The sequence below is a fragment of the Melozone crissalis genome, unplaced genomic scaffold (assembly GCF_028551555.1).
Source record: "Melozone crissalis strain CALT ecotype California unplaced genomic scaffold, PUWL_Pcris_2 ptg000004l_1, whole genome shotgun sequence".
In the NCBI taxonomy this organism is placed as follows: domain Eukaryota; kingdom Metazoa; phylum Chordata; class Aves; order Passeriformes; family Passerellidae; genus Melozone; species Melozone crissalis.
In genome coordinates, this window is record NW_026535782.1 from 37,202,446 (window position 1) to 37,227,756 (window position 25,311).

The following is a 25,311-nucleotide window of genomic DNA, read 5'->3' on the forward strand; positions in this document are numbered from 1 at the left end:
AAGACTCCATCACAGGCAGATCTCTACAGAAAGTTTTGCTACAGGTTCCACGTCTAACATAGCTTTACATTTAGCATATAATTTTGTGTTTAGGGATAGAAAGCAGCAGTGCAAACATGTATCACGTAAAGGAACTGCTACCTTTTATTTTACCGGATGAAATAACAAAAAAGTCCCTCCTTCTGTAAAATTCAGGATGACCAGGGTAACAGTTCTATTGCAAGTCAGGAAACAGACGCCTCAATTCTCTATTACTTGGTGTTCCTATTAGTAATGTATTAATGCTATCATTTATTTCGCCCTGTGGCCATTACGTCCCCGTGTCCCAGAGGTACGGACACCTCCGATGCCGGCAGTGCTGGATGCCTTTGGTAAGCACTGCAATCTGCGTTTCCAGTTCAAATTGCGGCAGATGTGGTGCCCCTCAAAGCCACTCTCGGCGGGTTTACTGCGTGCCCAGCGCCCCCTCCCTGCGCAGGTGCCAGGGAGCTGCTCGGTGCCCCCGGCTCACGGATCCACCCCGCAGCGGCCGCCCGGGCAGGTCCCGGTGACGGATCCGGGCGCCTCGTCCGCCCCTCCGGGCCGCCGTAGCGGCGGGAGCGGCGCGCGGGGGCTGCCGGGACGGGGCGTGTGAAGTTGGGCGCGGCGCGGCAAGTGGGGCCGGGAGCGCGCGCGGGCCGAGGAGTGCGGCCGGGCGCAGCGGGGCGGGCGGAGCCGGGGCCGGGCCGGTTCGGTCCCTCAGGCGGCGCTGGGCCGGGCCCAAGGGCGAGCAGCGGGGCTCGGCCCGGTGCCCGTCCCGCCAGGTGCGCAGCGCCGCGGGAAGAGCGCGGGAGCGGGGCCGGGGCCGGGGCCAGGGCCAGGGCCGGGCGGTGCCGATGCCGATGCCGAGGGGCGGGTGCGGCTCCTCCCGCGGCCTCCGGGGCTGAATTGCGGGGCGGGAAACAAGCTGTGAGCGAGGAGCGGCTCCGCGGGCTGCTGCCCAGGGAAAGCGTATGTGGAACCTGAATTTCTTGTGTAGTTTTGTGAGTGTTAACATTCCCGGCAGTGAGAATGAATGGCTTAAAGCTGTGTGGAAATGTCCCGCAAACTTTGGCTAAGGGCTGCTTGTGTTCTCAGCTGAAGCCAAGGCTCACGTTTACAGTCCTCATCTGTTGATAATTTAAAATTACCAGGAATAAAAAACTGAGAGTCAGCGTTTCAAACCAGGCACCGGTTAATCCGGCTTTAAATCTTAAAAGGTGTCAGTTAAAATAAGTAATAGTACATTGTTCCTGGCCTTTTTGCTTCGTAGTGATTGTAAGGTGCCATAAAAGGTGGCTCATTGTCGCTCGTATTCTACTGTCAAAGGTTTAGTCTGAAGGATTCTCGGATGCTTTCTTTGGAGTGGTGAGATGAACGCTAAAGTGAGTCCCTGAGGTCCGTATTGCCGCCTTGCCCTGCAACAGTTTGATTCTGGTTTGTAGATCCCCATCTGCTGGTGGGAAATGGGTCCTTCAGATGCTCAGGGCTTCCTGGTAGGCAGCTGCGAACTGTGGAGATAAAAGCTTCCTTTTAGTCGCTTGGTGCCATAGAGGGGCTGGCTTTGTGAAAAAGAAACCATGCATTTCCTGCCAGAGTTCAAGCAGCAAAAGCTTGGAGTGGCTGCTGCTTTCACTCGTGTATGCAGCTGAACGGTACTAACTGTTTAACTCTCCAAGTAAATGTTGCTGGTGTCAAGAAAATGTCAACTGTACAATTTAAAATTGTCATTTTGAATTGTTAGGTTGCCTGGTTTATTTTTTTATTTTATATATTTTTACTTATTAATTTATTTTTACCAGAACAGGTGCAGCCATGCAAGAAAGCATACGTTTTGCATCGTCAGGAGATGACGTTAAAATATGGGATTCCTCATCTTTCACTGTGGTGGAGCAGTTCAACCCACACACACCCTCACATCCAGTCAGTTCACTGTGCTGGGCCAGCAATAGTATCCTTTACAGTTTCAGTCATATTTCTGTGGGTGTTCTGCAAAATTCCAGTGTTTTTTTCTTTCCTTTTTTTACTGAAGTGTTTGTAAAGCACAGGCCTGACATGTTTTGAATTCTCACATAAAAATGTTTGTTTATATTTTGGCCAAAGTTTTGCAGTTCCCGGTGCTGAAGGGATTTATAGAATGAGTTCATGATGGCAAGTACTTCTGAAGAAGTTTCTCATCTTAGGAGCCAGCACTTTTGGCTGTAATATGCCTGAATTTTCTGCCAACTGCAAAGCTTACTCATATTTTTCTTCAGTAGTTGATTATGATACTTGCTTTCAAGACAGTGCTTAATTAACTGACAAGCTTGAGCAAAGCAACTGCTGGTGTCATAAAATTCTGTACATAGTATAATGAGGAAAATTGTAATCAAAGATTTTTTTTGGTAGGACAGCTTCTTGTTGATTCTGATGGTCTTTGATAATGTTCACTTACCTCTAAGCACTGGTTTTCTTTCCATTGCTTGTAGCATTTGGAGAGGAAGCACAAATGTTGTTGTGTAGGATAACACTCGTGGGATGGTGGTGGTTTGTCATAAAAATGGATCTGACCCTTTTTGGTCTTCCACCTCTGACTTGGAAGCCAGGGAAGTCTTGGATAATATGAGGGGCCAAGTGTTGGATGAATACAAGAAATCTCAGTGGGCTGTCAGGAGAACGGCTTGTGTGGCTGTCACGGGAGAAGATGGTGATGCCTCATCTTGATGTAGAAGGAGGACAGGATGCTGGCACACAGCATATGAGTCCTGCAGGTTCTGAATGTCTGTCCTCCAAGTTAATGTATGAGAAAGAAAGTTACACCAGTTGGAAGACAAATGAATGGTTTAGCTATGGAGCTTGCAGAGAATTTCAAACACAGATGTAATGTTTTCATGTGTATGCATACACACTTGTATGTGTTTAGTAAACTTTATCTACAGTCAGTCTGTCCTACATGCTTACTTCTGCCAAGTCTCCTCTTCATCTCCCAAGACTGAAACAATGAAGTACTTTATAGACTTGTCAGCTTGTTAGGGATAAAGCATTAGTTCTGGTTACACAGTTGTGTAAAATTATACAAAAGTGCCTTAAAATAATGAAAGCAATAGCAAGCGCTGCTGTGCCTGCTGGTTCTGTTGTGTTAAATCCAGCCAATTAACCTGTGTTGTTCTTTAATGAGCAAATACAAAATCACAATGGGCATTGGCCAGAACTGAGTGATTACTCTGTTTGGTGGCAGTGCAGATGCAGTTTTCCTGCTCTGTAATTCTATAAATGTTCTTATTACTTTGGGGTACTTGGTTTCATAAAAGGTTCTTTTTGGGCTTTTGTTTTCTTTTCTCAGTACAGAGTGGGAGAAACTGGCAAGTGCTCTTTGTACTCTAGAAACTGTGTAGTGAAGTAGTCTAACATTTGTCATGACCAGGACCGTTCTTTAAATCCATAGTCTGCTAACAGCCACAGACATTCCTTTGAACTAGTGATAAATGGGGCTCTTACTTGAGGGTGTGGGGAAGCAGAATTGTAGACTGGATAAGCTGCCTCAGTGGTAAAAAGCTCCTAAATAATACCTGGCAGATATTTCTCATCTTTTCTATCAAAGAAATTGCTGTCTGTCTTGTATTGGCAAGCAAAAGCTGTAGTTAATTCAAGAGCTTCTTAATGAAAGCTTGGAAAATAGCCTTATGTTTCTGTTTCTAGGTCCCTTCAAGGTCCAGTGCTTTAGACTGTCTAGCCAATCTGTCTTCTATTCAATAAGAGAAACTTCCTGTTGCTTTTATTAATCACCAGTATCCTACAATTATGTTCCTTAACTTGTGACAAAGATAGATACCTGGCCACTGCTTCTGCTGCTGGTGATAAAATAGTTGTTTCAAGCTGTAAAAGCAAACCTGTCCCACTCTTTGAAATAGCTGAAGGAGTAAGTATGAGTAATGCCTTTCCTTCATTTTTTCCCCAGTTCACCTGGAATCCTGTGTGTCTCACATCTGTTCTGCATATTGGGATCAGTGTAATTTTAGTATTGTTAGAGTTATGACACATACATAAAAACATTTCCTCGTGTATTGTAAAACACATATAAAGAGTGGGGGCAATAGTGCTTTTAAAATAGTTCTGTCAGTAAGAAGATACAGATGCAGTTATGCAAATGTGATAACTTGAGGCAGTCAGTGATTCAGGTGTGATCTAATGTGTAGGAGATGGAATAGCTCAAGTTTGAACTTCATTTTCCAGCTTGAGCTGTCAGTATTATGCACGCCTATGAAATGTGCACTGGAAAACATAAGAGTCTGTAGAGGGGTTGTTCTTGGACCATATATGTGCCGGCTTGTATTGCAAGAAACAAGAGAATTTGTGTTGTGTTCAAGGCTTTTTTTTTCTCTCTAGTTAAAAGGAAGTGTGGCACTTCAAAAAGCTGGACTTAGTTGTAGAAGAGTCTCTTCACATGGTCACCTAAATAGCTTGTTAATGTTCTAAATCATTCTAATTATTCTCCTTGGATAGCTGTTGTAATGCTAATCTGGACTGGAAACAACTGAGAAGTTGTTCAAACTTTGCTTTTAGGGTGCTGAAGCAAACCATTTTAAAGGTGGAGTGTTTGTCCTGAAGATTTCACTAAATTTGACCTATAACTAATGCAATCCCTTGCAATTTTACCATGTCAATAATTAGATGGACTTGTTTTTTCTTCACTCAAATTTTGAAAACTTAAAAGTGAATTTTCAATGTGATGGAACTGAATAATAATTTGTCCTCAATGTAGGCCTGTCATTAAGATTGACCTTTTTTTTTTCAAAAGCTGGTACTTCAGTGATTATTTTAAAAGAACCACTTAACTGAATTATGAGGTGTGCTGCTATAATATTCCCTGTAATGTTCAGGGAATGTGAAGTATGTAACTTAGACAACTTCTTAATTTTCTTCTAAGAGTTTTATTTCTTTAACTTAGGATTTCTTTAAAAAAACCTGAGTACCTGAATAAAATACTATGATTGCTCTTTATGGAGCTATAATTTAAAGGGAAAATGCATATTGGAGGAAAAGGTGCCAAAAAATTTAAAATGAGAATGGGGAAATGCTAGTATGTGAAGGTTTGTTAATTAATATACTTACTTGTTGAATTATATTAAATATATGTCCAAACTGGACTTGGTTTTAAATGCCTTTTGATAGGAAATGGCTGTACAGTATGAATAGGTCTGTCTGTCATTGGAACTATTTGTACTGATGAAAATGGAAATGCACATCAATATGCTTTGAAGTAGATTTGAATAAATCCCTTAATTATCTTTAGCATACATTTTCTTCTTTCTCCATTAGGCAAAACAGACATGTGTGGGCTTGAATTCTAGTTCTTCATATCTTGTCAGTGGAGGCCTTGATAACACAGTTAATATCTGGAATTTGAAGTCCAAGAAGATTTACCGCAGCCTAAAGGTAAGTTTGGCTGAGGAAGAGCTGTAGCTTTCCACTCCCAGGTTTTGCTGCCAGCTGTAAAAAATGTACTTTCTCTAAGTCTGGTGTCTGTCTGGATCAAGGTCACAGATAGGAGCTAGCATGCATCTACATCTTGTTCAAGTCTCTGTTATTTATGTGCTGTAAATAGCAAATTTAACGAACATATGTAACTTGGTGTTTTCAGAGGACAATTCTGAAATTAAAATTACAATTTAAACACATAATAAAATGTGTTTAAATTTCCAGAATAGACTTCTTATTTTTTTTTTGGTGTTGTCTGATGGGGATTTTTTCCAGGAGTTTCATTCCAAGTAATTGCTGGTTTTGATACATTGAATGAGAAGACACTTCTTTATTTGTGGAATACTGTAGCAGAACTAATGTTGTGCAAAACTGGGATGGTTGTCTTCTAACTGTTCCAGGATGAATTCTCTAGAACTTTTTTATGATGCACAAAAACGTAGGGTAGTTTAGTATCTTTCCCACGTGCCTTCAGTAGATGGCTTGCCCTTATTTAGCATCTCTGTTTTAAGAGACTACGAAACTTCAGCTTTGATTTATCCTTTTTTTCTTGGACTTTCAGAGTTACAGTTGGAAACAAAACCTCTAGGTATCCAATACAATACTTAAATTCCTAACTTTTGGGTTAGAAGTACTTCATTGTCCTCCCCTGTATAGGAATATAGGGGAAAAAACATGTTCATTATACACAATATCATCACTGCAAATGACTGTACTGAAAAGCTGGTTGGTAAATGTGTTAGGTTTAAAAGTGACAGAAGAGGAAGTTGTCAGTAGTACATCAGATTAACAGGAAGTATATTCAAGTACCTATGCAAGTATCACTGCTTTCTGGGAGACTTCACTTTTAAAATAATGTTCATAACACCGGTGGTACATATCTCTGTGGTTGTCATATTAAAATATTGTGTAGAATTATATGTTCATCTTGACTAATTTATGGAAATCACCCAGTGGAAACAATCAGAGGGTGGTTATGCTTGATGTTTGGTACGTTTTGCTGCTGTTTCCTGTGATATTCCGTAACAACTGTTACATCTTTCAAGATGTCACAGATAGTCAGAAACAATCAGCTGAAGTTTTTTGCAAAAGCATAAATTCGGAAGAACATCTTTGACAGTCTCTCTCTAACCTCCCCTTTCCACAGGAACATAAAGATGAAATCACGTGTGTTGCATATAATTGGAATGATGGCTATATTGCTTCTGGATCTTTGAGTGGTGAAATCATCCTACACAGTGTTACCACCAATTTCTCAAGTAGTCCCTTTGGTTATGGCAGCAGACAGGTAGGCTATCTATGTTAAGTTCCTTTCAGGTACTGAGCTTAATTTGCAGTCTTTAGAAATTGAAAGTACAATTCAAGTACAATTGAAAGTATCAAGAGCTTTTAAGTTTTGATATTCTGTTTCATTTTAATTTTTAAGAGTGCCCTTAAGGAAAGGAGGAAGCAGACTTCTGTGTGCATTATAGCCTTAAATACTAGGTAGCATTAAAATACAAATTTCTCAAGTGCCATTTTTTCTATACAGGTTACAGCAAATTTTACTTGGTAGACACTGGCTCCTCAAGAACAAACTTTTAGATAACTTAGAAGTGATTAAAGCGCAGTTGGCTTTACAAACCAAAACAGAATTTCAATTCACCACTGAGTGTATATTGTTGCAGAGGGCAAAGACCATGCAGTCTGGGTTCTAACTTATTCAAAGCTATCTGTACTGGAGGGGTGAATACAAGTCTGTATTTGGAAATAAGTTTATTTAATCTGGAGGTTAAAATTGCACAGATGCTCAAAGAGAAAAGTAATGAGGTTTAATCTTACCTACTTAGGTGTTTAGTTAGTATTTGGGAGAACTAGTTTGAAGGAAGATGGTGCACAAGGCAAACACAAAGCATATGTACTACCTGAGGACCTTGGTAGGGTTTGCCAGTGCAAATCCTTCCTGCCTACTCAAAAGATATTAAAAGAATTAGTGGGTATCACAAGGGAAATTCCTTGATACAAGAGCATTTGCAGTAGTAAATGAGCTGTGTTGTCCCACTGGAAATTCCAGTGTGTGCTCTTAGTGAGAATTGTCTTGTCTTATGGATAGCCATGTATTTCAGTTCTAGGCATGCTTTCATTTGTTACTGAATCATTTTTACAGAGGTAGGGGCTGCCTGGGGGATGCAGAACTGTTGTTTTGGTCCTAAACCTGACCTTTAATGTTGCGAGGAATGCTGAAGTTGTGACTTATTCCTTTTCTGTTACTGCAACAGCTTTTTCATTCTTAGGTTGCAGATAGTGTCAAATTAAATTCTTCTCCTGTCTCACATGAATGGCGTAACGTGGTGAAAAATCTCTTACAATCTCACAGCATCTCGGGAATTATGGTATACTTTCTGATGAAAAATCTCTGTGAAGTTTAAACTATTTCTGCTCCTAGGTGCTGCAGTGGCTTTGATCCATCACCAGTCTCATACTTATATTGAAGCAAAATCGTGCTTCATACTTGGTTTGATCTTAAAAATCCATCTCTATAGTCAGGTCATTTTTCTGACTTGATTGTTACAATCTTGTGAGGAATGTGTATGTGAGGCAGGAGCAGGGAGGTCCATGGCTGGATTGTGAAGCTGAGGTGAATATCCAGAGTGCAGACTATGCTGCTAATTAATTGGAAAATTAAGAAATTCTTGTGAGGATGATTTTCATGAACCTGAATGATATATTTAGTTCTTTCCACCAGAAAGTGATTAGGAGTGAGAGATATACCATGAATAACTGTTTTGTCAGATGAAATCAAGAAGTCTGCTGCAAAGCTGAGTGACCTTTAGGATGGATAAAGCTATTTGATGTGTTAAAGTAATTGCAAACAAAGAGCTCCTGTTCACATTCTAAAGGGTCTACAACATTTTCTTAGGGAGGGCAGTTATTTGATTATAGCTTTCATTTAAAGTGGAATTGAGCTATGATTTTGTAATGAATTGGCTACTTGGATGTCCCAGTTTACCAGCTTGTCTTTGGTCCTAAAAATGTTCTTTGCTTTTATGTGCAGAAATGTCTTTATTATTGTTTTGGATTTTAATTGGAGAATTGGAGAATTGATTCTACAGTGAAGAAAATATCTGAAGACTTGTGTAATTCTGTTAAATTTAAAAAGCCTTTACTTGATTTATAGCTTAGGGGCCGGGTTTCCTTAAGAGTAAACTTGAATAGATAAACAGTGTATTATACTGTTTGATCTTGGTACTAGTTTTGTGGCTTAGGAAGGGTCACCATTCCATAGTGACTTTTTTTAGAATTGAGGAATGAAGTCTAACTAACCTTAAAAATTTTAGCTTGTCTGTGTTTGATTCAGCATGCTGGAATGTAGTTTCTGTGCCAGTTAATTTTTCATGTTCTGTAGGTTCTACAAGTAGTCGAATAGCCCAAGGTTGCTGTGCTTTCTCTGACTTTAAACAAAATTCTTTTCATAGGAGCATTGGCCTATAGTCTGTTAATTGATTTTAATTTAGAACATCTTTGTGTTTTATTAGAATTGAGTTCTTGCAGAGCTGTTTGCAGATCCCATAATTTGTCTTTGCTATTGGCATTCATTTAGACTACTAGATTCTTGTCTGCTTGCTGTTGTGAGGATAAATTAAAGTTTGTTTCAAAATACAATGTTTGTTCAAGTCTTCACTGCCTGGTGCAATTCTCCTAGCAACAGGATTTAGTTTAGCTGTTTGAACAGCTGGCTGATTTGTAAAGGAGTGTGATGGATTCTGGCCACTCCATATAGTGAAAAGTTTGTCAGCTTTTAAAGCTAAAACTGGGGAGCAGTGATAATATGGGGAATGTAGGCATATGAAACTTGCCCAGACCTGTAAGATTAAAAGGATAAAGAAGGAAAGGAAATGGCTGACTTGGTAGGATAGCAAAGAAGGTTTGAGAAGAGCTAAAAGCAAGTAATCTTGATGGGCAGAAGGACAGAGTGAGAAAATGAAACATGAGCAGATGCCAGGTCAGTAAGGAGGAAGGTATTAGGAGGTGAAGAATTGAGAGAACTGCGAGGGTCAGGAATATTTCCCATGGGGATCCTGTTTGTAATTAAAGCTGTTACTCCTGAATCTCTCAGTATTTTTTTTCAATGTGAGAAAAATGATGATAATATTGTGACCAGTAGAGGACCATATTAATGATGAAGAGTTGTAATCTTTCCTATTTGAACGTGCAGTTGAAGGTGCCACCTCTTTAAAGCAGGTTGAATCAATTTGGCTTCCAGCAAGACACACAATACAAGTGCTGGAAGTGATGCTGGAGAAATATGAAGCAACACACACCTCCATCAAAAGGAAGTTAAAGACAGAAATAGGATAAAGGCCAGTACAATCCATTGTGTGGTGTGGTCTATACCAGAATAAAATAGCTTTTTGAGAGCATTTTCTGGCAAATTAAATATTTCAGCACTCATTGGACTGGACTTGAGTAAAGGACTTGATTCAGTGCTTTGTGAGAAAATACTAGGTAAGATGGGTAAGAAACTCAGTATATTGATAAATCAAACAAATATTTTCTTTCATTATCTGTGTGTTTAATATTTTCAGTAATGCTTATGATAGTAGAAGTAAGGTCAGCAGAACTGGGGAGGGGTCTGGAGTGCAGGTCTTGTGAGGAGCATCTGAGGGGGTTGGGGTTGTTCAGCCTGGAGAAAAGGAGTCAGGAGGGGACCTTATTGCTCTCCACAACCACCTGAAAAATAGGTACTAGCAAGATGGGGATTGGTCTCTTCCCACAGGTAACAAGCAATAGGAGAAGAGAAAATGGCCTCAAGTTGCACCAGTTTAGATTGGGTATTAGGACAGAATTCCTCTCTGAAAGGGTAATGAGTGAGGCATTGAAACAAGCTGCCCAGGAAGTGTGGAATCGTCATCCCTGGGAGCATTCAAGAAATAGATAGCATTTAGGGACATGGTTTAGTGGTGAACATGGCAATGCTGGAGTAAGGCTTGGACTTGATGGCTTTGAGATCTTTTCCAGCCTTACAGTTCGATGATTCTAGGTAGAGCTATGATGAAACCCAGTGGGAAGACATTTGCCCATAAGAGGATTGTGTCAGTATCAAAAAATGATTGAAACTATAGACACAGGAATAACTGTGACAGAGTAGAAATCAAGATACCAGATTTAGGGGACAACTGAGGTTCTTATTAGAATAGGATTTAAAAATTCCCAAGGGAAAGGAGTTGGATTTCTTAATGTAAATGACAGTGACTAAAACATTCTCAAATAAGAGCCAAATATTTTGAGGAACATAAAAGATTTTAGTTGTCCATATTCAGGAGAGATTCATACTGGGAGAGTTGCAAAAAGACTGATGGTACTGAAAAAACAGTCCTGGAGGACTCTCATTTTTTTCATATGCAAAATAGAGCCCAAAGGAGGGTGAGTTTGCTGTTCTTTAAAACAGGATAGCAGCACTGGAGAGTTAGGAAACTGTTTAAGTGTAAGGGTATTATGGTCCCAGGAGTGAATAGGTACAGCTGGGTCATAAGTAAAATTTATCAGGAAATTGAATACTGTACTATTAGAGCAGTGAGCTTCTGAAACATCCTCTGAAGCAATGTGGTGGAAACAAAATAGCTTTTCTGAAAGGCAGGTTAAGTTCCTGGTTCTGCTATAGCAAGGCTGCTTGTGATAAACCTCACATGTTATCCTCTTCTGTGGTCTTAGTCCACAGGTTGAAGTCAGTTCTGCAGGACCTACATACCTGCTTAACTCTGGAGTCAGGGTGTCTTATCAAACTGGCCAATATCCAAGTACCTCAAGGGGAATTAAGTTTAACATTCTTGGCAGAAGACTAGTTGGTGAACTAATGTACCTTTTCACTACTTTAATTTTAGATGTGTTGTGGGGATTTTTTGTATGAAGGCATGATATTTGCTGAAAATTTGAGAAACTTTTCTGGACGCTTCATTTTTCTTCTGCTTAATTTTGCTGATCAGCTCATATGGTACCCCATAATAGAAAAAAAAGAAAGTCTCACCCCCAGTAGCAAAAATGGCATTTTAATGCAAAATTATTTTTTCTGGTTTTACTATTTATATTTCAGAGTTGGAGGCCTTTGTAGACTACTTTAAGTTTGTATTCCTAATCTGTTTGTGTCTTTAGAAAATAATTTAATATAATATTTAATATTGGTATTAAAATACATTTTTATGTGTGTTTTACAGCCTATTCGACACTTGAAATATTCATCCTTTAAGAAATCCTTGCTGGGCACTGTTTCTGACAGTGGAAATGTAACTCTCTGGGATGTAAATAGCCAGAACCCGTATCATAATTTTGAAAATCCTCATAAAGCACCAGCCTCAGAAATCTGCTTTTCTCCAGTCAATGAGCTGCTGTTTGTAACTGTAGGTTTGGATAAAAGAATTATTTTCTATGACACTTTAGGTAAAAAGTGAGTATATGAAAGACTTTTTGATTTTAGAAGATTCCTTATTTGGGTTTTATAAACTGAAAAAACATGCCCAATTATGACATGGGTTATTTCATTCAGCCCACATGCAGAATGGCTGAAGTGGTTGGCATATTGGCATATTCTCCAGTTGGCTACTGAAGAACCTGTCCCATAGTCTGTTTTGCTTTCTAAGTTAACAAACAAACAATTGAAAAACCCCCAAGGCATGAGGGAACTAACTGAAGTCCAATTTATGGGTGATGTTCTCCAGTGTTGGTAGAGAGCAGTTAACTTCTGTGAGGGGCAGTACAGCTTGTGCCAGCCACCTGCGCTTAGCTTGCCTGCTTTTCCAGTTAAGATAAAAGATCTGACTGTGGTGCACAGAACTACTGAGATAGGGGAGAATGCTGGATGAAAAGGCAGGAAGGATGAGAAATAGAGGATGGGATGGCAAGTGGCTTTGTGGGACATTGGTTTTAGCATGAGTAGTGCATTTACTCTAGCTCCTCCTAGCAGCAGGAGTCTGTTTGCATTTTGGAATGATGAAGTAGAGGGATGCAAACTAAGACCTGAAGTTTTTCCTAGAGCTGTGGGAGGGGCAGAGTTGATAGGCTTGGGAAGCTAGAGGATGAGAGGATGTATGTAGTGTGATTGCTGCTGCAAATGGTGATGCCAGTAAATAATGTTGGTGTTTGCTATTAAGAAGGCAAGGTGAGCCTGTCCTCATGAAGTCTTTCAGAGCATATTCAGTTTTTGTTCTTGTTAAGCGTGAATGCTTAGTGTAAGCCTAATCCACTGTTTCTTAAAATAGTTCACTGAATTTACTTGGTACTGGAGAAGTTGAACTACTAACCTGTAGCTGAATTGTGAAAGCTTATATATATATATATGTGTATATATATATCTTTTAGATATTCTGTGTTGAAAAGTCCAGCTTGTGAATTCTAAAAGATTCATCCTGTCATTTCTCATATTTGAAGGTTACTGAAAACAATTGTAGCTGATTTTCCTCTGACCGCAGTAGACTTCATGCCTGATGGTACTACTTTGGCTATAGGATGTTCCCGGGGAAAGATCTGCCAGTATGACTTAAGACAGCTGACATCACCAGTGAAAACAGTTCCTGCTCACAAAGGCTGTGTGAAATGCATACGTCTTCAGTTCAGCAGCACCTTTTCCAAGGTACTTTTATTTTTCAATATACAGATGAATGAAAGCAAAGCAAAAGTTTAAGTTCTGGAAAAAGTTTAGTGTTCACTTTCTAAGCATTACAGCTGCCAACAAAATGGGATCATACCAACATAGGAATTATAAACTGCTTAGTCTTAACTACTCCTTTAGGCATTGTTAATGTGGAATTCCCCCCACTCCTGCCCTCAGTGTAGAAATAAGTGGAACTTGCAGACTTCTGGGTTTTTTGGTGTGGATATGCTGCCTTTGCAGATCAGCTTATGGCACTTTGGTTATTTGTAGGAAGTAACAGAAAGGTCTGTAAGTGCTCTTCTGCTTAAGGAGAAGACAAAGGGCTGCTCATCTGAAGATATTTTGTATGTCCTATATATGGACTTTTGCTAACTCTCTCCTCCTCCATAAAGGAATGAAAAACAATGAGTTATTTACAGAAAGTGTGTGAGAAAGCTCACTACAAGAATGTCAACATCAGAAGGCTTAGAAAATCTTAAAAAACCAGGGTGACAGCTCTTCTGCTTAAGGAGAAGACAAAGGGCTGCTCATCTGAAGATATTTTGTATGTCCTATATATGGACTTTTGCTAGCACATATAAACAGTGTAGAAGTTAATTAAATAATAGAGATCATGTAAGAGGTTCTTCCAAGACTTAATTAGGCTCTACTGTATCGAGAAACCCTGTGCTTCCATTTAGGGGACACTGAGAGGACCTTTGAAATGGATTCTTTACCACTCAGAGATTTTCCTTTTTCTCTAACACACTTGCTGCTAGTGGTTAACTATTCCTGTAAAATTTGGAGTCTCTAATACTGTAAACTCTTTTTTTCTGCTATGACTAAACCTGGGATCAAAATTGAATCATGCAGGGTCACGCCACTGTTAAATTGTTGCTATCCTTGTGGAGGTCCTCACGGATGTCTCCCATGCTCTTTGAAGTTACATGAAGATACCTTTTTTTGTATTTATAAAGGCATATCTCCTTGGCAACCTTTGCAACTTGAACTGTTTTTTTTTACTGTTTTTAAAAAGGAAAGTATATTGTCTTGTTTTTTTACTTTGGGTTGAAGGAATAATAACTTTTCATAATTGGTTCTATTTTTTCTTTAGTCTAACATCACAGGTTCTTCAAATAAACCTGTGTCCAAAAGAGTAGAAGTCAAAGCTGGCAGTAATCTTGGAGGAATTCAAAATACTGGCATCAAAAACATTGCCTCTCAAGCATCAGCAGCAGTTTTCTCTCATCTTACATTGACAAATGAGAATAAGGGAGGAGAGATTTTTCAGGAGAAATCAGGTAATGTTGTGTTCCTACTCTTAAAACAGTTGGCATAATGGGGAAGATGAAAGCAGTGTTTTGTGTTTTGACCATTACAATATAAAAATTTCACTGAGGGAAGGGCATTTGTTAGGAAGTACTGTGTGTATGTACCTGCACATACAAATACTTATTTTCCCTCCCCACTATGTAACATGTGCTATGAGACTGTAGGAGATAAATTGGGTCCTACTATAAGCTGAAGACACATGAAGTCTTAAAACTGTGGGACTGCCTCCTGCATTCTGACTTCTTGCAGATTATGGTTATGTAGATAATGTGGTTTCTGATGCAATGTCTGCATGGAATGCAGACCTAAAGATTTGTAATTCTTGTAAGGAATAGGAGTAGCAGACCTCATCCAAAAAGAAAAAAACAAAAAACAAAAACCAACCTAGGAAAACACTGGGAGAAAAAGCAACCTAGTCCAAAAACCCAAGTGGCAACTGAACTGTGTTTTTGTGAGAGGCATGATTCCAGTATCACATGGTCGGAAAGACGTTAAATATAGTTACAAGTATGATTAGTTGTATAACTGTACTTGCTATCTATACCTCTGAAATTAACAACCTCTTTGTAAGAATTCTGAGCATTCCAAAACCGCCACTGTGTGAAATGTACTCTTAAAATTTTATTTAATTCAAGAGTTCTGAAAATATCAAATCAGTAACACTGCTAGTTTGATTGTTTGAAAAAATCCTCAATCCATTTTAATGTAAGAGCACTTTCCCCCTCCCTTTTAAAATAAGGAGAAATACATTTAGTAACACTAATTAGGCAATAAGCCACTGCAGTCCATAGGGATGTGTATTAATGACTTCCCTTGGGTATGCAGTGAAGTATGAGGTGAAGTAAAATGTTTCCTGTGTATGCAAGAACTGTAGCTAATCAACATTACTGAATGGGTGGAAAATTTTATTTTGGTTAAAACATTTATTTATTGTCTTTATTTGAAGATAAAGATGGCAGTAATGGCTGTTACTCCTTAAAGGGGACCTTGCATAATAAATAAATGCTTTAACAAAGTAAAGGCTTACAGAGCAAAGCAATTTTCCTTCATCTGAGTATTCAATTTAAAAGTTTAAAACCTCTGAATACTGCAGAAGATATGGTCTTTAAGGTTAAAAATGGGAATGGATAAGAAACCACAAACTTCATTTGTTGTCTGGAATTTTTTCTAGAACCTGTTCAGGGGATTTAACTTCGGAGAAAATAAGGGGCATTCAGTAAAGTAATCTGATAACATATTTAAGCAAAATTAAGGCTTTTTGTCACACATATTTTTAAGGTACAAAAGTATAAATGAAGTCAGAATGTGATGAGAAACTTGGATGTACTTTGAGCTGGCTTCCCATAAACTGCCGTTTACCAACTATTCTCTGCTTTAAGTACCTTACTGCATTTGTGTTTCTGGGAATGTGTAAAAGTGCACAAGATATTTTGGCCCAGTTTTATGTTACACTTTTTCCACGTAGATCCTCTAAATTCTGATGCACAGGCTGATACTGCGCTTCTGATTTGACTCAGTATACCAAGTATTTACTTAACTAGCAAGTGCAATCCTATGTTGGTGTCACAACTGACACATCTGAAGGAGTGAAAAGTGTAATGTGAAATACATTTACAAATGTACAAATGTGAAATTGTAAATGTGACTCAAGTTCCACTTGATGTAAATACTTGGACATGATTAATTGCAGTCACCCACACAGTCATATTTGGATCACTTCAACAAGTAATCCCACCTAGAGAAGTGGGTCTCACATAGGTTTTATGAACAGTTTGTGAAATTATGAAAGTTATTCTGGTGGTTGTCTGAGCAGTTCAATTCCCTTTGTAAAAACTGTAGTTTGAATAACTACTGGGGATTTTTTTGGGCTTGAGATATGCTTCCATTCTTCAGACAACTGTCCTTGGTGCCATGCATATAAAAAGCTTTTTCACTTTTGGATTAGGTCAGGGAAGGGGCTTGAGGATAGAGTGAAGAATGGTTTAGGAACAAGTTTGGTTGAGGTTTTTTTTTTTTTTTTCCCTGCAATTGTAACTTCAATTTGATTTTCTTATATTAGAATATGTAAGTTGATTTTCAGATATTAGAAATAAGCAGAGAATATACTAACACTAAGTAAGCTTGAAAAAGCTGTTTCATATGATTTGCCTTGGAATGCTTAATGGCCCTAGTACAGCAAATTTTTTTTCTTGCAGAAAAAATTTAAATTTTTATTGTCTGAATGTGGTTGCCTTATGAGCAGAAGGTGCAGTCAGTAGTTTGACTTCACCTGATGCTCCATAAAATTGCTGCACCCATCACATAGATTTCTCTGAGCATGGGTGGGTTCTCCAATTTTACAACCCTCCTCTTGAGCTTTTAGGTGTAGTCACCTTTGTTGACAGCCCAAATGAGCAAGTTAATATTGACCCTCTAAGTGGCATCTGCAGACGATTCTGAAGCGCTCAGTGGACTTCCTGGGTATCATGGTGTGAGATTGGTGTGAGATTGTTTAGCCACAATGTATGTTATTTTTGGAAAAGGTCAATTACTAACGGAATGATATTGCCCTTTGAAGGTTTTCCCCATAGTTCCAGCTTGGATGTCATTCCCTCTAAAGAAGCAGATCATGGGAAAAGTGCTGAATTAAGTTATTTTGATGATTTGAATCGAAGTAGTTTAGGAGACGTGTTTTCTCCAGTCAGAGATGGTAAGTTACTGATACTGGAATTTGTAAAGCATCATTCCTCTGCGTGTAGTGTGACAAAATGTCACTTGTGAGTTACTGACTGTTGTACCTACTTGATATTTTAATTTGTCTTTGATTATGAACTTGATGCAGTGATACAAATAAACACTTCATTTGTCTGTGTTTTGCTGTTTTGTAGATATTATTGCAAATAAAGTGACTGAAGATCCTCAAGGAAATGGTAAGCATATGCCAGTGATAAGTCTTTGGAGGTCTGTGCTAGTTCTCACATGCTGATTTTGTCATACCATTGAAAAAAACAAATGACCAAAGCAGACACTGGAATAACTTTTCTGGGAATTGTCTGGCACGTTGAGAATGTGTCAGACGATTCCCAGAACAACACGGTAACAGGAGGTCTAGAGTATGGTCCTAAAGCAATTGGGTTTTTTCCTTTATACAATTTATAGTGATATACAGAATGATTTCGTGCTTTATTACTTTTATAAGGATGGAGGCACCATAAGTTGGATGGAAGGATGTAGTTTTTTGTGGAGTACAGTTTTTGATGATTTCTTTTGTCAATCAATTTCTTTTGTCAATTTTGTATGAGTGTGCAGGCATTTTTACTGTGGGATAGATGTGGTGTGTGTGTTTATTGACCTGTGTGTGTCATCTTTCCCTTTCCATTTTAGGCTTGGATTTTCTGTCCTCCCTGTTGGGTTTGGATTTTCTCCCACAGCCAACCGCTGCCTTTCCAGTAAAAAGAAACCCAGTGGGCAGTAGTGCACAAGGGACACAGTCTAGCCCATTACATGCACTTTTGGGATCTCCAATTAAAGAAGAAGAGGAGCATCCAGAGACTGACTCTAAGAAAATAAGTCTTGGAAAACAAGAATCTAAAGATATTTTAAAGCAGGTATTCTTGTTATGAGTGCTCTTTTTAGAATCTTGACAGAATATTGCTGCTTGAAGAAAAGAATACTGAATAATGCCCAATCTGATTCCATTTTGCAACTCTGTTCACACACTATTAACACAAATCCATAAAACCTTGTGTGATTTAGATGAATTGGCCTTCAGCAATGGAAGATAAATGTATGTTTGTCTTAAATAAGATCAGGTTACATAAGTTCCCATGAAACAAAATGGGTAGCCTGAGGAGTATTTAGATTTTTTGGAAAAAAAGAAGAATCACTAGATGGTTGCACTAGTATGATTGATTGTTTGTTAGGTCAATTCCACTTTCTTCTTTCCCTGTTCTCTATCTCCCTCTTTTCCTTGAGATATCTTTGATGTGTCTGTACAGAGCTTAGGTACTTTTGTATTGCTCTTGAGAAGCCTGAGTTTGCTAGGAGTGATATAACTTAGTCACAACATTTTTGATATGAAAATTAGAGGCCCCCGCCTTTTGCACTTGCTTCTTTGTGCCCACTTGAGGCAATTTGGAATGCTTTAGCAATCCATTTTTCAAATATCTTGCTAGGAAATGAAAAACATGTATTTCTGAGCAGATTCCTCAAAGGAAAAATGTTTGAAGGTACATTGCGGAAAACTTACTCTTCAAGTGCCATTGCTCAATTATAACAAGTAGATTTAATCTTTAAAATAAAAAAAAAATCTTTCTGTTGTCAGGTTTCAAAATCAGGCTTACCAAGCATAGAACCTGCTCCACCATCATCTATTCCTGATGCAAATGAGAAACAAATAACAAAGAATATTGAGGACCATCCTGCATATGATCTACCAGTAAATGGTACTACCTCAACAAGTAAGTTGATGATTTTAGCCCAGTTCTAGGTGTGATTGATTGTAAACTGACATGAAATCTGATACAATGGACTTGATCTCAGTTCTTTAAATCAAGCCAGCCCTCCTAAAATGTCTCTAGTTGCTTCTGGAAAGATTAATTCTAAATCAGATTTTTTTTTTTTTTTTACCAAGCAATATTTGAGGTAGAATTAATTAAATAATTGTTTTTTTTAAAAGTAATGTGGTGATATGAGTGGTTTTTATTTGTCATGAGGGTTCTCAGTATTTTATTTTCAATTGTAAAGGTTCAAAGATAACATCATCTGTCACTGCTGGCGTTGCAAGTTCATTGTCAGAAAAAATAGTAGAAACCATTGGGAGTAGCAGACCGAATGCACCTCTGACAGCAATTCAAATCACCTTCATTCGGAATATGATACAAGAAACAATGGATGACTTCAGGTACTGCTATTCCTGCAGAGTGTTTTGTTTTCAATGACATGTTTTCTTAATGAGGTCTTTCAGCATCTGCTCAAACAAATTTCTCTTTGGATTAGAAAATTACACCATTTATAGCCCTATTTTTGAAAAACTAGGTATGAAACTTAGTTTTTAATAGCTCTGATGACTAATTAGACTGATGGCTCTGAGGCCTGTTGGTGTATGACTTTGCTGATGTTTCCAGAATGAGTGAATATTTCTCAAATGGTAAATTTAGTCTGCATAGCAAGGTCTCTGCTCTTTTCCTGAAGCCTTGCGCTGATTTCTTGTCCTCCTTGCTTGTTTCCCTATCCCAGCAGGAGAAATTTCAAGTTGACAGTGAGGAGAATTTGACATAGCCAGTTGACTTGTGTTGGCTTTGATTGTTGGTATCTTGGCATGTGTAAGGTGAAACAGTGTGTGTGTATTTCATTGAAATAACATCTGTGGTGGAGCTTTCATTGAAATAACATCTGTGCTGTAAGTGGTGGTTGGTGTCAGCTTGCTTTGTGGATATCTAAGCAACATTCCAACTGTCTTGAAGGAAGTCAAATCAGCATGGTTCTATTTAGAGTGGAGTTGGAAGAAGGTGAAGAAGTTAAGAGAATTTTATCTAGGGCATCACTTCCCAGCCCGTGTTTAAGATTATGTAGGTTGAAGGGAGATAATGGAGAAGGATTGCAGGGCAGGGGAACTGCTGCTGTCTTGATGAAAAAAAACCAAATCAAAACTAGTTTAGTAGGTCTGTGTACCATGGCTGTTCTGTATCTGCCAACAGAAAAAATACATCCAATGTTATTTAATGTCTTTACATAATTGTAGTATGTTAAAACTCCCCTGGAATTTTTTGGTAATAAACACACATCTGATGAACACATGAATTGATGTAACTTAAAATGCAGTCTATGTGTTGCAGATGTGTTCTTTTTAAAATCTATGTTCAGGCACCCCAGAGTTAGAAGTTATGTGTGCCAGCCTTTTACTTCCAGTGCCTCAGATCTGGAGCCTTAAATATTGTGTTTCTCCTCTGACTTATATTTTCTGGAGTGGCTGGAAGGCTCTGCTGGCCCTTTTCCCAGTTTTAAGTTGCAGATACATTTAAACTGATTATGAAAGATTGTTAGTACTTTGGTTTTACTAGTTGGTAGTGAACCTTAGTAAACAATTTTTTATTGTTAGTACTAGTGGTCAGTAAGAGGGAAGGGAACTGTTGTAAGCTTCCCATTGATGTAACTACCTTTCATCTGCTGGAACCTGAGGAAAGGATTTTTATGTTCTTTGCCTGAAATTCATTCCTCTTCAAGTAAAGGGGGAGAAAAACCATGAACCTTCAGGAAAGGACCAGGAATAATATATAATTCATTTGGTTCCAAAAGGATGTTTGTTTCTTGATCTCCCTGTCTTTGGGAGACAACCTACATCTTTGGATTTATAGGATGCTAGCTGGCATCTATACTTGATACACTGAAGAAGATTGTCTCCAGCAGGAATTCTGTAGCACAATAATCTGTGGAAAGAGAAAGTGGTAGAGATTGCCTTTGGGTTTGCTGTATGTTTGAGGAAAGGAAAATGAAGATCTGTGTGTGTCTACTAAAGAAACACCTTACTTTGTCAGGCCAGTGATACCCATGGCGCAGTACTCGGTCCCAGACAGCTGCACTGTGCTGCACTGTTCAGGAAGAACTTGTCAGCTTGCTGCTTGTCTGTGAGCTGTTCTCCTTGTTCTTCCTCAGCTTCTGGAACTGTTGTATTAATGTCATGATCAGAGGCTATTTTCAAGGCTGGTTTTTGTAGTGTGGAATGGTTGCCCATGAATTAAGAAATTCATGTCTGCTTCGCAGACAGCACTGCCACTGCTTTTTATGTTGATTAACCTTGATCATTCCATTATTTTGAGAAAAATGTATAACTTACCACAGTTGATGTTTAGGGCCCTTAAGACTGTTGAAAGGCTTATGCTGAAAAGGTGGATCTTCAAGTAGAGATAAGTATCTTTCTCTGCAGTGCTTATCATCAAGGGATTGAAAATTAGCTTTGAATGGTAAAAATGAGAGGAGCTTATAGCTTGCAAGTGAAAAAGAATCTTGATCTCACCATGTATATATTTGTGTTTCTAAACTGAAAAGTCCTGCATCTTCTTATGTGCTGAAAAAAAATGGTACTTGTAAAGATCAATATCATAACAAAAGTATTCCAAAATAAGCTGTAGAAGATTGTTTCATGGTCTGAGGGTTTCTAGACTTTATATGAGAGTGAAGGTGAGGAATTGTAGAGTTTTAGGTGCTAAGGGTATGAGAGAGACTGCTTCCTAAGTCTAAGCATCTTCCTTTTGCAACTCTTCCCCCAGAGAAGCATGCCATCGAGATATTGTGAATTTGCAAGTGGAGATGATCAAGCAATTCCATATGCAGTTGGTATGTACAAGGACCATGATGGGAAATGTATTGAGTTTTCAATTTTGGTAATAGTAAGGCATGCCATCTTCTCTCGAAACAGAAAATCTATTTTGTTTATTAAGACCGAGAAAGGGAGGATTTCATGTGAAGGAAAGGGGAAAGCATGAATGGGAATCTGTTAAATTGTTTTTTCTTTGGTTAATAAAGGGACCCTAGGGTTTGAGGAGGTATGCATTCCATATTTCAGGAGTTATAAAGGCTGGGGTAAGGAAAAGATAGATGGAATTCAAATAGAAAGCTTCACTTGTGGGTACTGTATACATACTGAGCTGTTCTTTATTCTTTAGCTTCACCTTTTTATGAATCTTTGTTCTTTTGATCTGCATTAAAAAGACCTTGTCTGGGTTCTGAGCATTTTAATGGAATCTGCATTAGTAGATTCTCATCCTGAAGAACTGCAAAATATCCTTTGATAAAATATTCACTAATGTATTAATGATCAAAATACTGTATGTCAGCTTAAAAGGGAAAATCTTACTTTTCTTATCAAAAGTTTTTAAAAACAGAATTATCTACGTTATTTCATTTTTAAAAGAAATATGAAAGCCAATAGGATAAAACTGGAATTATTAACTTTATTACTACTGATTGAGACTTTTTTCTTTTCTGTAGAATGAAATGCATGCTTTACTTGAAAGATACTCTGTAAATGAAAGCTTAGTAGCTGAAATTGAGAGACTGCGAGAGGAAAACAAAAGACTGAGGACTCACTTCTGAAAGATTGACATTGCTGATTTTATCAGAGTGAGCTCACTACAGGTGGTGTGTTGTCTCTGACAGATCGTCTGTCATCACTGAAGTATTGTTTGAAGACCTGTTATTATTTTGAACATGAATCTATTCTTCTAAATAACTGGTGTAAGATACTTCATGTAATTATAAAATTTGTAGCAGATAGGCACTGTGTAAAGAACATTTGCATCCTCATGCTGACCACCTTGCAACACAGCCTTCTAACAGAAAAACTCCAGGGACAAGTACAGTATTGGAGTTTTAGCAATATGTAAAGTGCCTTTTCATAAACCAAGTCAAACCAGGACAGATGCTTTTACTCTAAGAACTTTTTTATAAATACCTACTTTTCTATCTGCTTCTTTATTCTACTGCTGTCAGAAGCAATCACTACAGCTTGCCTTTTCATATACTTTCCTTGAAGAAAAAGGGGAGTGAAAGCTCCTCTTTTGTGCACAACATGGAGTCTTGTTTACAAAGAGCTGGAAAGTAGTCAGTTAAGTTTATTCAGCTGGCAACTCTTCTGTCCTGAGTAAAACTAGAGCTTGAAAATACTCCCAAATTCGGTGCCACAGTCTTTCTTATTGAATTCATAAGTTTGTTGTTGTTGCAAATGCCACATCAACTGCACAATGAGATTTTTTTGTTACTACTTTGGCTATGAATCTAGAATTCTTTTTATTTACATGTATTTGAATGTTGTCATAGCTTGTCTGATTTGGATGCAACTTTAGTCTTCAAAATGTAAGTATATTAATAATATAGCCATTAATAATACAGCAATGTGTAATTGAAGTCTTTCAGTCTGACTCAAGCACCTTTTGGTAGTGAACAACACGTGATATTGGGCAGCTGTGTTGCAGTTTTGAGCCATGTTGGTTTAGCATTATTGTGGCCTTTTTCAGATAGCTGCATACCAAATCTATTATCTTGTATTATTAACAACCATTAAAGAGCAATCATTGCTTCAGTAACATAATAGTAGCATACTGGTATGTCAACATTTCTGAAATGAAGCTCAGTAGGAAGTTCTGACTATTGAAGTGTATGGGATATTTGGCTTGGCCTTTATTTTGCCAAGAAGACTAAATTAAAACTTCGATTTTAAAATGCTTTAAAAATCATATGAAAATTGTAAATTGACTAAAAAATTTCTCTGAAAGACTTCTTCTACAGGTGCTCCTTGCTATCTAAGTTTTTCTGGAGGCTTCTTAATTTTCCCCCTAATATTTGCTTGTTTCTTCTCACAAATTCAAAACTCAAGCAAAGTCTGAAGAACATGGCAGGTTAATTATTTACAACATCTAGTGTTTAAATCTGCAATGACACTCTGCTACTAAATGAGTAGATAAGTACTTGAAAGCCATAATATATAGTGTAACTTATTTTTATATGTTGCAAAACTAAAGAAAAAGTTCAAGCATGTCTATAACATTTCCTTACCTTTAACTTTTTTTTTAAAAAAGAGACTTCCTTTTTTGATGTCATTTAATGAAAAACAGTCTTGTAGCAAAATCGGAGTGTTCAAGTAGCTTTTAAGACTAGGGAAATTACTTTAAATGCCTGTAGTTCTACTGCTTTTAAAAATATTTCTATATCACATATATCATATTGAAAGGAAGCAAAGAAAGTCGGGGTTTTTACTAACTTAATACACAATGTAGAGAACTCTTTGTTAAGTTTGTAGGATATGTAAACTTGACACATAGACCAGACAGTTCATGAAGACAGTAGTAGTTGAAGGTAGCAAAAATATCTTGGCATCCTTCTATGTATGCTTTTCAGTGTTAATGAAGTAACCTTGCATATTTCCATCTCTTGATTTGTTCAAGTTCTGAACTCTTGCTGGTGTACCTGGATGACAGCAGGGAGATAGACCATTATCTTGGGTATTTTCCTTATAGGTAATTTGTTTTCCTGACACCAAACTGTATAATGTTTTTAATTCCCAAATGGAGTTGACTATAACAAGAGTGATTAAAAAGATTTTTAGGGCTTTTGTCCATGTCTCAGGATTATTGTAGTGCAAGTGGCTACACGTGTGTGGAGATCCACTCTGCCTATCTCTATAAGGGTTTGTTTTGCCTTGTACACAATCTGATTTGTATGTTAAAATAAAACTTGTTTCAACCTTTTTGAGAAAAAAAACTTTGGTGACCTGCTTAATAAAGAGAATAATCTGTGTTGTGATTGTTATGCCTCATCAGGCACCATTTACCTGAAAGTAATTCTGGAGTAATCTCTCTTCTGCCTCTGTGGCTTCATGTAGACCATCCAATCATTTCCACGGATATGTTCACAAAACCTCATGCTCTTGGAGTAAAAGACAGGTGAGCAGTTCCCCCTTCCAAATTGAAAACTGTTACTGTCATGCCAGAGAGATCATGTTCATAGCTAGAAATCATGTTCAAGCAGATGTTTTGGGCAGGGGGAATAATCTCTCCTAAGACCCCGGTGAGTTGGACATCCTGTGTTTTCTTCATGTTAAACTTACGGATGTTTAATTTTTTAAATTCTCTTCTCTCATGCTAATACAGATTTTCTCTGATGAGAAGTTTAGTTGCAAGGAATGTGGGGTTTGAAAACTGCTTTTGACTAATTGATTTATTCTGCTAAAATGCAAAGTGCCAGCATGTTCTTACTTTCTGGCAGCAGTCCTGATACACACGCCATGTTCTTCATAAGCACGACAAGGATGAATTTAGAAGCTGCACATTGCTCCTCCTGCACAAGGAGCATGGCTTACTAGAACATGCTTTACAGATTGCACTGCCAAACTGTACAGTTGCTTGCCAGCAGACACCCTCCATACT

The 25,311-nt window shown here is 38.2% G+C and overlaps 1 protein-coding gene across 2 annotated transcripts; it reads left to right on the forward strand.

Moving 5' to 3' along the window:
- The first annotated feature begins 336 nt into the window (after positions 1-336).
- NEDD1 (NEDD1 gamma-tubulin ring complex targeting factor) lies at positions 337-24,663 on the forward strand. 2 transcript variants are annotated; one of them, XM_054273857.1, is made up of 14 exons: positions 1,828-1,969; positions 3,822-3,916; positions 5,317-5,433; positions 6,623-6,763; positions 11,667-11,896; positions 12,877-13,078; positions 14,193-14,379; positions 16,968-17,099; positions 17,278-17,319; positions 17,774-17,997; positions 18,714-18,849; positions 19,136-19,292; positions 21,658-21,724; positions 22,379-24,663. In XM_054273857.1, exons 1-14 carry the CDS (start codon positions 1,834-1,836, stop codon positions 22,481-22,483), a joined length of 1,971 nt encoding a protein of 656 aa, XP_054129832.1. In that variant the 5' UTR covers positions 1,828-1,833; the 3' UTR covers positions 22,484-24,663. The 2 variants fall into 2 exon arrangements, with proteins under 2 accessions (XP_054129824.1, XP_054129832.1); XM_054273849.1 differs by lacking the exons at positions 1,828-1,969; positions 3,822-3,916 and adding an exon at positions 337-371.
- The last annotated feature ends 648 nt before the right edge of the window (positions 24,664-25,311 follow it).

Bases quoted from the DNA above. Each gene is read 5' to 3' on its own strand.
- NEDD1 (XM_054273857.1), top strand. From the start codon at position 1,834: ATGCAAGAAAGCATACGTTTTGCATCGTCAGGAGATGACGTTAAAATA. The intron at 3,917-5,316 runs GTAAGTATGAGT...TTTCTCCATTAG, and splicing joins TCTTTGAAATAGCTGAAGGA to GCAAAACAGACATGTGTGGG. The intron at 18,850-19,135 runs GTAAGTTGATGA...TCAATTGTAAAG, and splicing joins AAATGGTACTACCTCAACAA to GTTCAAAGATAACATCATCT.